The sequence below is a fragment of the Sphaerodactylus townsendi genome, linkage group LG10 (assembly GCF_021028975.2).
Source record: "Sphaerodactylus townsendi isolate TG3544 linkage group LG10, MPM_Stown_v2.3, whole genome shotgun sequence".
Classification (NCBI taxonomy): Eukaryota; Metazoa; Chordata; class Lepidosauria; order Squamata; family Sphaerodactylidae; genus Sphaerodactylus; species Sphaerodactylus townsendi.
This window is the reverse complement of record NC_059434.1, coordinates 26,911,012-26,929,228: the sequence shown is the minus strand read 5'-3', so window position 1 is coordinate 26,929,228 and position 18,217 is coordinate 26,911,012. Positions and strand designations below refer to the sequence as shown.

Here is an 18,217-nt window from a genome sequence, read left to right as displayed (position 1 = left end):
TCCTCACCCAGTTAGCACAGGAAAGTTGTTTCTGCACGGTCCAAATATCCCAGGTTGAGCAGGGGAAATATCCCGGTTTGGCCAAGAAGTTTGCATGGTTCCCAGTCCTAAAGCGGGTTCGTCCCACAATATTTTCCTCATCCCGGGATGTTCAAAAATCTCCAAATTGGCGATTCTTTTCAAAAATCCCATGGTGAACCCACTACTGTGCAAATACCTCGGGAGCAGAAACAATTTATTTTTCCCACCCAGCCACCTGATCTCCCCACCCCATAGCCTACCTCCCTGATCTCCCCACCTGACGTCATGTCAGTTTTCAACTCTGCTAAGCTGCCGACCGTTGCAGTCTACCCTTCCTGAAACATTTCCCCAAGCGTGTTTTCTGCTCATGGGATCAACCGGGTGCCATTTCGCCTGGGTTAATCAGGAGTGGGGTCCCAAAATGTCCCTTTTTTCTTTTCTGTACATGTACTGGTTGCTTGGAGTGCATAGCTAGGTAGATGTGCACTTTGGGCAAAATGTTAGTGGGCCTATCATGGGGGTGGGGAGGGCTCTTGTTTTCCACAAAAAATATGACAACATGAGTGGGAATGTGATGTGATGCTGTGCCCCATTTTTTTTTGCTGCCGCTTGCCATGTTGAGGCCTGCGCCAGGCCCTATCCAGAACTGGAAAACAGGGGTTTTGTTTTCCCCCACTGCTGCCCAAAACCACAGCTAATCTCAATGTGGGACTCCAGGGATGTTTGCACACAGATACGCTTGCAGTATAAATACAATAGACCTAGACTCATGTGAAACAAACTCGATTCCTTCACAGAAACATGCAGCCATGGGAAGGGAGAAACTGGAATAAAATAGACCTGAATTGTCAGATACTGATTGTAACTCGGTATAATTGTGCTGTGCAGAAGTGGCTGAAGTTCACCCTAGGATAGTTCAGTCATCTGGATGGGCTTGGTGTCTCTACAGATTCTCTAATACTCGTTTACAGTTTGCGTTGCTGTGTGAAAACAGCAACAACAACATCATCCGACAAAACCTTTAAGTCCCATGTTGAAGACTAAAGCATGAGGTTGGGCACTGCTTCTCTTCAAACAGGGTAACAGCTTGAATACAGTTCCATAGAGGAAGCTCTTCTTGCCTACTGCAGAAAAACTTAAACAGATGCATCTTGCATCTGATGAATGGAGTTCTGACTCATGAAAGCTTATGCTGGAATACATGTCCATCTTTAAGTTGCCATTGGACATCTGTTTAATCATCTTGAATTTCTTACTCATACAAAAAAGGGTGAAAAACAGCGACATGTAGAAAAGCAGTCTTATGATCTCTTCAGACTATAAGTGTACTGTGAGCTCTTTGCCTGCCACTTCACTAGTACTGGAAGCCGCAGGCAAGGAGAGATCACAGTGCAGATCCTTGTAATGACAGGCGAGTCTGGGAAGGTTTCATAGGAGAGTCTGCAACCTTACTGCAGCTGGGTGGAGAGGTCACACAGCAGAACAATCCCCTCCTCTCAAGTCAACAGGAAACCATAGAAAACTACACCCAAAGTCTGTCAATAATGCCATATAGTGATTTGGATCCAGCAGTGTATTAACACAAGAAGCACAGATCTTTGTCATATTCCCATCCCCCAGGATTACAAACCAGGAAACAGCTGATTCCTGGCATCATAGAATTTGTGCGTGGACTAATAGATATGTGGCTTGGTGGGTCTGTACTGATAAGGGGCCATGACAACTGCCTGCCAGCGATTTTGCCACTGCACTGGCATAAGTGCTCTGGGGAGGGCATTTCCACCAGTGTAGGACTATGCTACCTACAGGAGTTGTTTCACACACACACACGCACGCGCACACACACCCGGTCCCAGACTGGGTTGTTAGTCTTTCACAAACGCAGCTGATGGAATATTTATGAACAGTACAAAACCAATAACAAACTTAGCTAAGCTAGGCCATATCTCATTAGATCTTGGAAGCTAAGCAGGATGAGCTCTGGTTAGTATTGGATGGGAGACCACCAAGGAAGTCCCAGGTTGCCACACAAAAGGAGGCAAAAGCAAACTCCCTCTGTTGGTCTCCTGCCTTTTAAACCCTACAGGGTTGCCATAAGAAATAAGTTGCCTGTAACTTAACTGCCACCTTCTACCACGACATCTGAAGGGTCCCTTGATAACAATTATACCCACCAGATGACATCTGAAGGGGCCCTTGATAACAATTATACCCACCAGTTGTAGAACTCCCTTCCCTTGCACTTTCAGGTGCTCTTCATCTTTTCCCCAAGAGATATATTTAGGCGTTCTCTTAGAGCAGGGGTAGGGAACCTGCGGCTCTCCAGATGTTCAGGAACTACAATTCCCATCAGCCTCTGCCAGCATGGCCAATTGGCCATGCTGACAGAGGCTGATGGGAGAATTCTGTTATCTGAGTTTCTGTCTTAGAGGAAGATGGAAGCAGGATATGTGGTCTTCCCTTGTTTGGTTATCCATTTGTTTTTAAGGAGGGAGGAAGGAGAAGCTGAAATGGGTGGCATTGCCCTTCAGACATTGCCCAGGGCCTTCCCTCTTGCCATGCTGTGGTCTCAGATAGGCTGTTGCCTAGTAAAAAAACTGAAGTTTACGCTGAAACTAACTTTTGGGCTACAAGAGGATACAGAGCAAAAGAATAGTAGCAAAATAATAAATAAATGTCTATTATTAAATTAATAAATAGAAATTATAATTATTTAAATTAAAGTTGTATCCTTAATTATACCAAGGAGAGCAAAGAGAGATTTAGTTTCCCTCAAGCCTGCTTAAATGTAGGGTATTTCTGTAGTGGTTGGTGAATACAATATATTTTTTCATTAAAACTAGACAGTTACATGCACATCCAGATGTGAATATTTAACCTACATGAGACAAACAGGCAATACCTCAGTATGGTTGTTGAAGATTACTGCAGGAGATCAAACCGATCTCATGAAAAGCATAATGAATCTAGCAATGCTTTACTGAAGGGTTCTAATATCTCGGGAGAATTAGGTAAGAGAACTCTTCAAGGGCGAGTGTGTAACTTTCAAAAAATTTGACATGGTATTAGAGCAGAAAAATAGGCCGGAAGAATGATAAAATATTGAATGAGAAAGCTAGTATATATTTAGGTGCTAAGACTGTTATGCAGCCTTCCACCAGAGACTCTCCTATACAGCAAGACTGAAGACTGAAGGTTATGCGATTCCAATTACTTGCAAAGCAGTAAGGAAAATCCAAGAATATTTTTTTAAAAATCTTTTGCCTCAGAGGTACTACTGACCTGAGGTATATTACTTGCTTCAAGTTTGCCTCAGAAATCATGCCTCCCCCTCCTCCATGACTAATTAGAAAAATCCCTAAGTATACAAATGAAGAACATTTTTGGAAATCCAGTGGGTGTGAAATTAGGACATAAGATGTACCCTGCTGGATCAACACAGTGGTCCTTAAGACTAGCACCCTTTTCACACAGTGGCCAACCAGTTGCTCCGCAGGTTTGCTTTTGTCACCAAGGTTAGCAGCCACCTATCCTCCATGAAGCTGTCTGATCCCTTTTAACGCCATCGCTGTATCCATTGGCAGTGAATCCCACAATTTAATTACTCATTGAGTGAATAAGTATTTCCTTTTGTCCGTCCTAATATATTCTGTTCCCGTAGCTGGGAAAAAGCTTTAAAAATTAAATAAAACTCTGGGTCTGAGGCCAAAATTCTTTTTGGAATTGATTGAAGGAGTTACCATAGATTTGAATTAAGGAGTCAAAAATCTTGACACTGAAGATTCAGGCAATCTCTGACGTTTCCATGGCTGAGCCAGGAAGGTCAGCATAATAGAAATATTATTTTCCAGTATGACTGCCATGGGTAAAACAATACGTTGCAAAACTATGTTTTCATGTCCTCCCATATGGAGTTTGTCAATAGTGCCAAACACACACAGAAAAAGTTCTTTTGAAAATGCTGCATGCTGTTTATTGATTTTTATGCAGAATTTAAAGAGGTTGAGTTTTTGTTTCAAATGAAAGAATGAAAACAAATGCTAATGCAACAATACCTTGCATCACAGAGTTCCTTTACGTTTCAAAGTCTTGGTTCCAGAAATACGACTGCATCATATTGTCAACACCGATCCCTCACAAGTTCAGGTTAAGAAAACTCTAATCAAGGGAGTGGGAACCCTTGCTTCAACCCTCCCTCTGTTAATTTTCCTCTCAGTGTCTATGATACTCTTGCCATCCCATGACTTGGGTTTTTCCACCTGGGAACTCTGAACCAAATTACATCAGATTGACTAAGGGCCCCATGTTCAAATTCACTATCTATTCTTTCGTGGAACGTCGCAGGATGGTATAGATGTTTGGCAAATTCAATGGACCTTCCCTTTTTTAGATGGAATTTTGACATTATAGCACTTCAGGAGACATGGACGACGGAGCAGCTGGAACTAGATGGTTACTCCACCCTCTCAGTACAGGTTGTACGAGGGAAAGGCCCAGGGAGAGCTAAGGGGGGCATCCTTTGACTTGGGTTTTGCCACAAGGGTAGCATGTAGTCCTCCTGCTCCCTCAGAATCTCTTTCTATGGATTCCAAATGCAATCTCTCAGAGACTGCAGGAAAAGGAATTAGGGAAAGATAAATAAGAGGCATGGCTATTACCCCCTATCCCTACAGCTTATTCTCTGTGAATCAGGTTTCCTAGTTACATGTGGCATCCATGCCCAGCTTGTCTTACTTCTTGACAATTGTGGCTTGCAGAATTATCTTACTAAGCATAAAAAAGTGGTGGTGAAACTCCACAATGCTTTGAAGAGATCATCGAAACAAGTTCTTCAGCGTAGAGGCACAATTTACTTGTTCAAAGATTCAGGAGTATCACAGAAGAAAAGTGAGAGCTGGAAGCAAGCAAGCAAACAAACAAACAAACAGATACTTAAAAGGATAACTGTATTATTTGAAGCTTACCTGTATGGATAGCCATGATACTTGGAGCGGAATATTGACAGAAGGAAGCTGAAGAAGAAAACGACCAGCCCCAAGCCTACTAGGCATATTACTGGGGGGAGGGGGGGAGAGGGGAGGGAGGAACAACCACAGTTTTAAAGTTCAAAGAACTCAAGAAAAGATATTATATTCAACATTAGTTAACACTGTCAATGTTTACAACTGTATTTTGACATACAAAAGTATATGTCTGCTATATTGTCCCTTGGTGTCTTACCTACTTCATCTGACATAACAAGACAAAAAGTAAACAAATGGGTCACATCTTTCTCATGACTAAAAGAAGTGGAAGCAATATGCAAGACATTTCATGGTGCTTGCTGCTGGAGAATATAAAAGTATGAGATTCTGGTGACATGTCAGACCCTTTGGGGTAGAACAGTGACCTTATGAACCCATTGCCACACATTTACAAGTCATTCCATCAAGAACTCATGCATCAAAATAGGAAGCCATTGGCTCAGCCCATTATTATACAGCTAATAAAATGGTGGCTGCTTTAGGTTTACATGAAGAGGCTAGGAGCCATTTACTGTGTTGTTTTTACAAGTAAAACTATGATCAGCTTTGTGACCATCAGTGAACTGCGTTGCCATACTTTTGTTCCTTGATTAGTGCAGACTAAGCTCTCCTTCTGCCTTCTCTTTCTATCTTGCCCTACTTTGTTACACATTTGAGTGGCTCAGGAAGTCCATTTAAACCACTATTGACTTTCTACATGTTAAAAACAAGTCTGTAAGAAGAGTTTGACAGTGAACAATTTTACAGGCCAGTCATAAGCAGAGTGATACTCATCTAAGCTCACTGACTTCAATAGACCTGGAAAGGGGGTAATTCTGCTGACGGTTGCATTGTTACTTATACAATGTTTAATCTATCATGTGTGAATGCAGCCAATAAATTAATACACACGTCTCTTACAACTGTCCAGTTTACGTACCATGAAACTGAAAATATTGTTACGGGATCACCTCATAAAACAAGTATCTTTTTTGGATATGGAAAATGATCTTTTCCCCTCAGGTTTTGTTTAGAATCATACCTGAATATGTATTGTCGAAGGCTTTCACGGCCGGAATCACTTGGGTGCTGTGTGGTTTCCGGGCTGTATGGCCGTGTTCTAGCAACATTCTCTCCTGACGTTTCGCCTGCATCTGTGGCTGGCATGAACCTCTGAAGATGCCAGCCACAGATGCAGGCGAAACGTCAGGAAAATGTTCTTAAAGCTATATACAACCAAGCTCTATTTCCTCTGAATATGCTTTTTTAATAGGCAAAATGGTTAGAAAATGTTTGTCAAAATGATCATTAATGTGTTAGGGCTACTATACTCTGTTTCACATAAAGATATTAGTTCAGTTAGTTGAGGTGCAGCAGTTGAGAAAATTGTATGCTTCCGCATTAGAATACAGTCCTGAACAGATATGAGAATTATAATTCATTTTTATATACTGCCTTTGTCAAAACCATTATTTTGTTCATTATTGAATACGGTACTTTAATATAAGAACATTTATGCTAAAATGTAATTTAACATTCAACTGGATGTGGGGGGGGGGAGCAGGGCTAGGTAGGCACTAAGACCCAGGTGGAGCATTCTGCAACAAAGAAGGTCTGCTGTGCTTTGTTCTGAGGTGGTGGAATATACAATCTACTAACATCTTTAGTGAAACAGAGCATAGTTATGGAATATGCCTCAATTTGACTGTTTTGCAACTGCCTGGCAAGAAGCATCAGGAGAGGGAAGTCCTACAAGGGTATGCTCATTCCTCTTGAGAAAACTATAAAAGACCTCATATGTCTCCAAGTACTTTCTCCATTACAGGGAAATGGACCCTGAAAAAGTCTGCCTTCAGAAGGGTCCAGTATTTAGCAAATAATAAGTGATAAATAGCACACAACAGGAAGGTCAGCAGTACATTCACAGGACAGCACCAGTGTGACACCATCTCAACATGGCAAAACTGATACATGAAGCCAAGTACTCACTACAAGGTCCTGTTTGTTTTGTGTATTATACAACTGCTACTTGCATTTTTTTAAACATACAAATATGGCCAGAAAACAAAGAACAGTATGTCACCACAACCTTCTATGGTCGCTTCAGGATCAGAGTGTTGTAGACACATGGCAGATTGCTTAAAAGTTCACATATTTTATGTTGCCTACTGGAATGATAACATTGTTCGGGGTGTTCTAATTCCCTTCATTTGGCATGGCATCTTCCACCATCATTCTGGGGTTGGTGGCTAGTTTCCAAATGGGTAGCATCATTTTCTGATAAGCCATGCCTACCCAGGGACCCATATCTTCCATTGCAAATAGTACATTTTGTGTGTGTGTGTGTGTGTGTGTGAGAGAGAGAGAGAGAGACAGACAGACAGACAGACAGATTGATTTGGGCCAGAAAATTCCTAGAACTTTCCATTTTGGTTCTGGAACTCCCACAATCATCCTGAAGCTAGTGGCCAATTCTGAGACTCCTAGGAGTTCCAGAGTCTGTGGGAGTTGCAGTGCCAAAATTCTCTGATGTTATTCTCTAATGAGTTATGCCTGCCATAAATGATCAGATAGCCAATTATTTTATTACTATAGATAACAGTAAGCAAAATGTCCACAATCCTCACACTGGGTGCATGCAATCCCTTGGGCGCTAACACCAAAAATTAGCTCTTAGGATTCTGGCCTAGATTGTTGATAATACCCAAGCCAGCATATCTAAACATATATGACAATGCATTCAACATCTGAATAAACACATCTACAAGTACACTGGACCAGAAGCAAGCACATAATTCAAAATATGCACACCTTCATACAAATCTCTAATAATCACAGGCAGGGATATTAGGAGAACAACAGCAGTGATTGGGCTTATTGCATTCCAAGGACTTACTTCTCCGTTTCCCAACATCTCCCTTGGAGGTAGCAGCTTCATTCAAAAGAACCATTCCCATGGTGATAGCAGCATCTATATTGCCGTTGTCAAGGAAACAATAGAAATGCAGAAGTCTCACAAACCCAAGAGGTGCATCCCCGAAGTTTGAGTATTGATATTATGTAGATGAAAAAAAAGTGTCGAACATCATGTTCCACAATGAATGTATTGTGAATGCACGCAAAGTTGTCAAAAGAGAAGGAAAAAACATTCAAAAACGATCAATGTAGACCTTTGTAGAATCTGCGTTGATTGTTTACTTTTTAGCTCCTTTTAGATTTCTGTAATTCACTGAAACAGATAAGGAGGTTTTTTTTTTTAAAAAAGAATTTCAGTATGTACACTAATGATACTTTGCTAAATTAGGTAAATTTCATGAAGCCTTCAATAAACCAATGAGATATCTGGAAAACTCATGTACCAATTTTGGCAGAGCAAAATGAATATCGCCAGGAGACAGATACACGGTGCATAAAATAATTACATTAATTCTATGATTAACTGATGCATGCTAAACTATTTCAATAGGAAAAAGTATGCTGTGTCTCAGCCAATCCTTTAAAGATGGATGCTATCTGCCTAATGTGCCACAAGAATGGAATAAAATCATTGTAGCATCAAGCGTTTTCAGTCACGAGCCATTTTTAGATTCCTAATTGCTAGCTTTTACAAATGCAAACAAGCACATAATGATAAAATAATTTTAACTAATTTGCCAGGATCCTAAGCCATTCACATAATTGTCTGAAAATGTATCCGTGAAAAGAAACTGTTACTACTGTAATTAACATCTGTTCCATGCAGTTGGCATACAACAGTCCAAGCAGGGTTGATGGATCATGGGAGCGGCATCTATTTCTAGACTTCAACATAAAAATGAAACTGTTTTATAATCTTGTTATTTTTTAAGTTGTCTCATTAGTTCTCATAGTGACAAACTGAAATTATCTACTGGCAATTGCCGTTCTTGCAAACATTTTTGCGTTAACAAGCACCATTACTGACCATTAACAGTTGCAACTTTTTACTTATTTATACCCAATGGGGACCCAATCGTCATTTGGCCAAGGGAAGGCATAATCTACTAACTTTATTTTTGAAAAAAAGTCATATCTTTGTACATATATCTATTTTTGTAGGGATGAAAAATATGATGGAATTAACTGATCACGAGAAAAGTCTACATATTGAAATTTCCCATTTTTTCCTCATTCAGACACATTAAATTGTCTCAGTAACAATTCAAGCAAACAGCTTTGTTACCACACCATAATCTAAACTCTGTAATCATGCAGCATGACTTTTGCTCTACAGGATTTGTAGTCTGCATAGAGACAGTGGAGCAATTGCAAGATAAGAGCACTTATTCAGTTCACTTATCAGCGGACACTGCCAGTTACTGGGAACAGGATTTTTCCATGCAGGACAAATTAAGCTACCATGCTGTTTGAGTGACAGAATCTAACTAGTCATAATTTGCCTGTAATAGTTACAAATCTATCAAATTTACAATGGTTTACCTCAGAAATAAGATATTTTGCCTCATCTATTACTTTATACAGGAAAACACAAATTAATTCATGTACCTGAGGAAATGCTTAAAAACACATTGGAAAATCTGCCACTGTAATGAGACAAAGGCCCCAACCTGGAAAGTCAAAGATAGCACTATCTTGTCAGATCATGGAAGCTAAGGAGGGTTGGCCATGGTTACCACACAGATGAGACACCATCAAGGAAGTATAGAGTTGCTATGCAAAGACAGGCAATGACAAACTACCTGTGTTCATCTCCTGTCTTAAAAATCCTATGGAGTTGCCATGTCGCCTGTAATTTGACAACACTTTCCACTTCCAAATGAAACAAAGGCATGCACACTCAGCTCTTGGTGCGTGCAAATTCAAAATTAAAGAAAACAGATGAGATGTCTGAATTGTCTCACAACTCCTTTCCATATGAATGGGGAAGGTTCCTAATGTCTTCAATTTTATTCTCATGATGCCAAAGACCTTTGTGGGAACTGCATCTGCTACTTACTCCAGTACTCAGATGGCATGAGCATATTGCAAAAACCCAGTTTCTGCTGGAGGAGGCCTGTTCTCTTCCAGAAATGTATGCCACATTGCCTCTTCTATGAATTTGGAATTCATCATTTAAACAGCTCTGACACACCTCAAATTTTGTGTGTGACTATATAAATTAAAGGTTGGAAAGTGTCTGATGCATGACCTCAAGAAAATGAGTCTTATTAATTTGGTGGGCTTGTGCTTACTTAGAATAAAGAAGCTTGTCTGCAGTGACAAAACAAAGCTGCTAATATTGGATACTAGAAAGGGAAACAGGAGTACAAATTTCAACAGCAAAAATTAGTGCTTTAGGGTGGTTACTAAAGGGACTTGGCAAATGGAGAGTTTCCAATGGAACATAATGTTTAAGACAAGACTGGCCACCCCCATAATTGAGAAAAAGGGAATACAGCTACTTTCTCAACAAATGTTTTGAATTCCTAATGAAATTGTGCCAAGGTTTATTTTATGTTCAACCCTAGTGCCTAAGGATTCCTATTCAACTACCAGAGTTAAAAAAATACCAGCTTCAATAATCCAGGTATATATTTTCTGCCTTCAGCAATCAACATATCAATTTATCTAATTCTCAACATGGCTCTAGTTGTGAACAAAGGTGGGGTATAAATGATAAGTATATAAGTTTAATAATAAATAAATAATATAATATAACTGAAGGTGGAGGGGCAGTTAAAAGGAAGGTTGTTTGGTGGATGGATGGGTGGGAAGGAGAGGAGGAAACAAAATATGGGAGTTGCCAAAAGGAGAGAAACAGCATGCAGAGGGAGACACAGAGGAAAGTAATATGTTCCATGCAAGTCCCCATCATGCAACTGGACCCAGCCTGACTGGCACTAAGCAACTTAGTCCAGGCTATGATCTGAGCAGGAACCATATAACTGGGCCAGATTCTTCCCAGGGAGAGGCTGCCAGAAGAAAAGAAGGCATGAAAGCTAAAGACAGGGAGGCAGATTAAGGTCGGTTGGCTGGTGGATGAGGAGGAGAGAAGTAAGAAGTTAAAAGTGAGAGGCTATAGGGGCTTTCAGGGAAGAGAAATAGGTAATAATAGCAATAGAGGAAAATAAGATGCCACATGCAAGTCCTCGAGGGTCCCCTGTTTTAAATATCCGGAGGGATCCAGCATTGTCATCTGCAAAAATTCAATTTTGGCTGTCAATAGCTCAGCTAATAGCATCTTCACCACTGGGGTGATTTGATTTGTTCAAGGGGAAGAAGAAATGGAAGGACTTAGTTTATCCCTCTCTTGCGCCATGTTCCACATCGGTGTCTATGTTGTAAATGCAGTTCCAAGAAGTATAAAAGGAACAGGGGCAGTGCGAGGTTCAGGGCAATGGTAAATGTCATGAGCAATTCAGTGCACTTCTGTTTTGTTTTTTTAAGTCACAAACAGAATGCCAGAAAGAAGAAAAGGCTGAGCCTTTTTCTTTTGACATTCTACTATGGTCTATACGTGGAATTGTTTTTAAGATGCACAATAGAAAAGGGAGTATTCAAACAAAAAGTTGTACCACTTCATTCCTGCCAAATGTATTAAATGGGTCCACATCACACCATACCTTAGATCGTGGCCTATATTTGCAAGCCTATTGAGAGGCAGCATATCCACTGACTTCCATCACTGTGTCTTAAAAATTACATCTAGAACTTACTCCAATTATTATTCATGGTTCCAAATTGGAGTCCTGTATGCTTATTTAAAAGCATTTTTCCCATTTTAGTCAAAGATCTCACGCATCTATTTATTTCATTTACACCCCACCTTCCTCCCCATCAGGGGCCAAAAAGCAGCTTACATTGCTCTCTTCTTCCCCACTTTATTCTCTCAACAACTCTACTGCTGAGTGACAGTATGTGACACACCCACAAGGTCATCCAGCAACCTTTGAGGTCACAGTGAGAATTTGAATCTGGTTCTTCCAGAGTTAGTCTGAAATTCTACCCACCGGTTGTCATCAGGAGGGCCATGTCCAGAGAATTCCCAAGAAATCACTTCTAGATTAGCCAGAGTGGGATTTCTCCGATTGACAAGCACCAAGATATGAGAGAGAAGAAATACTAGTGGTACTGAGAAATGAAGATTTTGGACTTTTGAGAGATACTTGAAACTACTCTGATCATAACATAGATGGAAGACGGCCAGTGCGGAAGCTTTTTTTTTGTAGTTTTTTTTAATCCCGAAGAGATTTTAATATGTTGCCTTCACTTATCTTTGCTGGTCTGAATGGAGAACTGGATCGGGATTCCTTGTTCATCATATTATTTTTATTTATTTTGCTTGACAGGCTTTGCAGGGAACATTAAGAAAAGGAAGTCTGGAAAACTCAAGAGTTATGATAAGGTATTCAAATTAAAATTAAATTTTATGGCCAGGCAATGTTCTGTCATGTAGTTGAAAAGTCTCTCAAGAATCTCCACGACATATGAATCCATTTGATTAAAAAGGGCCTGCTGCTTGATCAAAGAAATTTAAGTCAATTAAATGTATGCATTTCAGAATATTAATTGATTGCCTATGCAGGTGAGAAAAACCCAAAGAGGAAAAAAAAGCCACACTTTGTTTTGAGATGATGTACTGATATTGCAGCTAGATATTACCATATATACTCATGTATAAGTCGACTTTTTCAGCACATTTTTAATGCTGAAAAAGCTCCCCTTGACTTATATTCGGGTCATTAAAATTTTTGGTGTGTTTTTACTTTGCTGGCCAGCAGGGGGAGCAGTTTTTATGCTAGTGGCAACAAAATTCCAGGGTACCCTCAGACGACACTTCTGATGATACCAGACAAGTTTGGTAAAGTTTGGTTCAGGGGGGCCAAAGTTATGGACCCCCAAAGGAGGTGCCCCCATTCCCCATTGTTTTCAATGGGAGCTAATAGTACATGGGGCTACCCTTTGAAGGTCCATAACTTTGGACCCTCTGAACCAAACTTCATCAAACCTGGCTGGTATCATCAGGATAGTCTCTTTATGATACCAGCCAGGTGTGGTGAAGTTTGGGTCAGGGGATCCAAAGTTATGGACCCCCAAAGGGGTCAGGGGATCCAAAGATATGGACCCCCATTGTTTACAATGGAAACTAATAGTAGATTTTCCATTTTTGATAATATCCCTCTTAAAATCTAAGTAGGGTTACATTTGGACATACAGATGAGGAGGAGGAATCCAGTTTTGAAGGATTTTAACTCTTGTGTTTTAGCTTGGTTGCTGATTGAGCTAAGGTTTTTGTACTTTTAAAGTTATTGTTGATAGCATATTGTTCTTGTTGACCCTCTTTTCCACTTACAGAGCTAGTTTACTGTTTTTCTTTGAAATAAATATTCAAAAACATTTAACCTACTGATGCCTCAATTAATGTAATTTTATTGGTATCTATTTTTATTTTTGAAATTTACCAGTAGCTGCTGCATTTCCCACCCTCGACTTATACACGAGTTAAAAGTTTTCCCAGTTTTTTTGTGGTAAAATTAGGTGCCTTGACTTATATGTGTGTCGACTTATACACGAGTATATACGGTGTTTCTTGGTCACATGGAAAGAAAGGCCTCTTTTAAGATGGAAGAGGTCACCTGAACACATGAGCATATGAAAATGTCTTATACTGAGTTAAGCAATTTGTTTATCAAGGTCAGTACTGCCTGACTGGCAGTGGTTCTCCAGAGTCTCCGGTGCATGTAATTTTATTTATTTATTAAGTTTGCATTCCACCCTACCCCAGCATTCCCTTTAACTCCCAGCATTCCCTTTAACAGGAAATGCTGGGCTTTGAAACTGTGACCTTCTGCAAGTGAAGCCAATTCTCTACCACTGAGCCATAGTCCAGTCCCACTATAGATGTTGTTGCTTAATCACACTGAGGCACCATTTTAGTCAACATTTTAAATACAAATTAGTGCATTCCATTGACTGACTACACTGACCCACTGATGCATTCTCCAGCTGTTTCATTTTTTCATTCCCCAGCATCAGGAGAAGAATGGATACATAGATTGTTTCAGTTCTTAATATGCTGCTTCCTCGGTCAAAGAAACACTCAAGGCAGCTAAAAAAAATCAATAAAACACAGTATGCTATCACAATAAGAACTCAAGAGGTTCCAACAATAAAAAATTTCTCCAGAGTTTAGCATTTTAAAACCACGTTAGAAAATCTAATTTTTAAAGGTGTTTTGAAATTTAAAAAGCCTTTAAGTTATGTTTGAAAGTCTGGAGGAGGGGGGGAGCAACATATTGTTCCCATTTTGTTTTATGACTGTATCGATTATGTTCCCTTTAATACCTATGTGGCCTACTGAAAGCTTAACAGATAGGCAGCTTATAAATCGTTTAAAGAAAATTAAAAAAAAAACCCAAAATCATCCACTTGGTCATTCCTGACATTGGTGGTAAAAAATAACCATGAATTAAAGAAACAACTTGTTTCTTTAAGGGTTCCCCTCAAATAATCTGCCAAATGGCAAGGGCAGCCGTGAAAATGAACACTGCCACCTTTCTAAATGCCCATGAATGAAGGCGGGCAGCTAATTCTGGTCTCAGGATGCCAACTAAAAACCAAAGCCATTGGGTTATTTAAATCAGATGCACAGCAAAATATTGACCTTCAGCAATGTAGGGGACACCGGCACTTCTGTTGAAAAGGCAGGGAAATAGAACTGGCAGAGCTGTTCGTTCATTGTGTACGTGGACAGGCAGACACTTGGCCTCCTTGTCCTTCAGGCAACTCAGCTGGAAAATTGAAAAATTAAAATCTCATGGAAAAAAACCCACAGATGCTACATCTGAGGCAATATCCCGTGCAAATAAATTACAAAAGCATAAATAAATAAAAGGTCATTGGCTCACCATGAGTCGGCCACTCAAGTATCCATTTTAATTTGCACAAGGATGAGCGCCAGGGTTAACCCTCAAGCTTCAAGAGGAGCTCAAACCTACCCCAGGCAGTATTTATTTAATTCGGTTATTCATACAGTAATAATTATCAACATTTATCAACTCCTGGCATGAGAGAAGAGGGCAGGGGCTGCGTGCATAGCAAAATAGGCAAAAAAATGTTGCTAGTTTCTCCATGTTCATGGGCTTCTGATAGTTACACAATGTTTCTGCACTGTCTGGTGCTGGCTGAAGACAGAGCAATCTCCTCTAAGTTGAGTACAAAATGGCAGTAAAGCAAAATGGTGACCATTGGGGTCCTATGGTGTCTTCTAGTCTCTTCAAGCTCATAGTATTTCACAAGCATGGAACAGCAGTGGACACAACACGGCCATCATGTCTCCTCTTTCTGACTGTTCTCTCAGCTCAGTGCTTCCCACATATAATCATCACTATTCAGTGTCTGCCACTGTGTGACATGGTTTCTTCTTTGTATCACATGAGGGATTGAACTAGCTAAGGGGAGAAGGCACCTTTAATTGCCTGAGCTAGAAACCCACTGGTAAATCCACAACTGTGCTGTGAAAGTCTTTTATATACAATGCTATAAGCACAGTGCCAATGGGAACCACATCACGCCTACAGAGATTGTGGCAGAATTTGAATTTTCCCTGCCACTGAATGTTGGAAGTGGCCTGAATCCCAGCTGACACTTGACTAAAATGCAGAACACTGGCAAAAGTCCCAATTCTTTTAGGTATAATGGACAGAACTCAAACTGAGCTTGGAAAGAAGCTAGAAAGATGGTTTGTATTATTCTAACGTATTGGAAGCATCACAGTAAACTGCCTGTAAAGGGTCAAAGTGGCTCTCAGTGATATAAAATTAACAGTGTTACACATCATAGGTAACAGCAGATAATAAGACAAATCAAGGAAGAACAAGAAGAAAAAGAAGAGGAGGATCTATCGTTGAAGGCCCAAACATTTCCTTCTTTCTGGACACAGTGTGTAACAGACTTTCCTCTGTGATACACCTCTGAAAATGCCAGCCACAGATGCAGGCGAAACAATAGGAACAAGATCCACCAGACCACAGCCACACAGCCTGGAAAACCCATCAGAATCAAGAGGAGGAGGAGTTTGGATTTATACCCCGCCTTTCTCTCAAGGTGGCATACGAACTCTTTTCCTTCCTCTTCCCACAACAGACACCTTGTGAGGTAGTTGGGTCTGAGAGAGATGTGAGCAAACTCTGATTAGTCCAAGGTCACCCAGCAATAAAGCAGGAATGGAGAAATAAATTCAATTCACCAGATAAAAGTCCGCCTGTCACTCATGTGGAGGAGGGTCTCCAGATTAGAGTCCATTTGCTCATAACCACTACACCATGCTGGCTCTCCAAATGGACAAATTCCCAAACCAACTTGAATACATCTGTTTTCCTTACTGTTATTAATTAGAATATGAAATTAGTGGTTTTTTAAAGAATTTGGTCCTGTATAAAACTCGCTTAAAATTCTCACTGCCTCTCTGTCAGGTTCATGATCTGCATACTTTTTGCTCTGAGTGGCAAACTGTCCGTGAATGGCAGAGCTGATTTATTTTGCGGTGGCTTGTCGGGCAGTGAAAAAGCAGTAGATTGTCATGGCTACTTTCACAAAGGTCTAATTTATAATGGAATTATGTGTAGTGACTACCACACAAGAACAACATTCTTGACACAAAAGCAAGCAAGTTAAATATGCTTTACAACCCCATCTAAAGGGAAAGGCAAAAAGGGCTTGAGGGAGTGATGTGCCCTTACACCGGCACATTTGTCCTCCCTTATCCTGCTGCACAGAACCTGGAAGTCTAGGTTGTGGTGGGGCTGCACTGGCATCCTACTCAGATGTCAGCACAGGAGGGGGAGGGCTTGGGCGCAACAGCCCTTGTGCTGCTATAGAGGGTTAGGATGTCAGACTTGGATCTGGAAGATCTGAGTTTAAATCTTCATTCTTCCATCCAGTTTGTTTGGTAACCTTGACTCAAGTCACTCCTTCTCAGCTTAACCTTGGGCCCTTTGGGGGATTGGCGGGGTAAAAATGGGAAAAAAATAAACCTGCTTCATAAGATTGTGAACGGGGAAGACTGAACATTTATGCTGGCTAGAACGGCTTGAGGAAGGGCAGGTAAAAGATACAAAGATTGCCATTATTTAATATTTGAATAGATTTCAAATACATTTACTGGAGATTGTATCATTTTAGCAGTGGAAAAAAAAGGATGCGAATTTGTTATCCCAGAGTAGAGATGTTCAAACATCTTCCAGTTCAGCTCAGTGTTCGTTTGCTAGTGGTGATCAGGCAACCAATGAATTGACATGCTATTTGGCTGTTGGTAATCTGTTTCTGTGTGTTCTCAGGAAGAGGCTTCTTGCAGCAACCAAAAAGCCAACTCCCAGCTCATGAGGGATCAGTGGGGAATTGGCTTCTGCTTTCCTGTGGAGGAAATTTTACACTGTACCCAGCAAAATTTGGAGGGGAGGAACCAATAGCAGACTCCTAGCCCCGATTATCTTGACCAGCTGCTTGGAGACTGTAGTGAAAAGGCTACAGTGGAACTGGCTGAACTTAAATCCACCAAAGGGCTTCGTGGCTGGTCCAGGGAAGGACAGCCCAAAAGGGCCTTCTTCCAACAGGTATGCAGTTGATACCTGTGCTGGCCATCAAGAGTTTGGGAGTGATCCTGGATGCTTCTTGTCAATGGCAGCACAGGTCACAAATGTAGTTGATCTGGCATTTTACCATCTCAGCCAAGATGTGTTCCTAGGTGTCCCAACCCAACCTAGCCTCCAGACTAGATTACTGCAACTTGCTCTACACAAGGCTACCTTTGAGACTGCTCTGGAAGCTCCAGTTGGTGTAGAATGCAGCAATCATATTGTTACTGGGATCCAATGGTGGGTACATATTTTGCCAGTGCTCCACCAGCTGACATAAATTGAACTGGAGGAACAGGGGGATGATCAGAAACCCAGCTGACTTCCCTTTCTCTTCCGCCCAGCCAAAGTTGTTGGCCTGCCTACAGAGAAAAAGAGAGAAACCATCTCTTCCTGCCGTGCCTTTTGGAATGGAGAGACTGAAAACACTGAATCTGGCTTTGTCCCTTCTTGGAGTAGGAGCAAAGAGAAACAAGCTCTTTCCATCCTCTCGTTTGAAATGCAGACATAAAAAGCATTGTTTCTGTTCCCTCCCACCTTGGATTGGAGGAAAAAGAAAGGAGCTCTTTCTGCCTTTTGCAATGAGAGATTTCAACTCAG

General features: G+C 40.8%; 1 protein-coding gene across 2 annotated transcripts in view; it reads right to left on the bottom strand.

Annotated features, from left to right (window-relative positions):
• TUSC3 (tumor suppressor candidate 3) overlaps positions 1-18,217 on the bottom strand; it is a 182,425-nt gene that overhangs the window by 11,904 nt on the left and 152,304 nt on the right. For both annotated transcript variants that reach the window (XM_048509275.1, XM_048509276.1), the window contains 2 exons: positions 7,921-7,995; positions 4,986-5,076 (listed from right to left, as the gene is read on the bottom strand). In XM_048509275.1, coding sequence (XP_048365232.1) covers positions 4,986-5,076; positions 7,921-7,995 — 166 coding nt within the window. The remainder of the gene's footprint in view (positions 1-4,985; positions 5,077-7,920; positions 7,996-18,217) is intronic.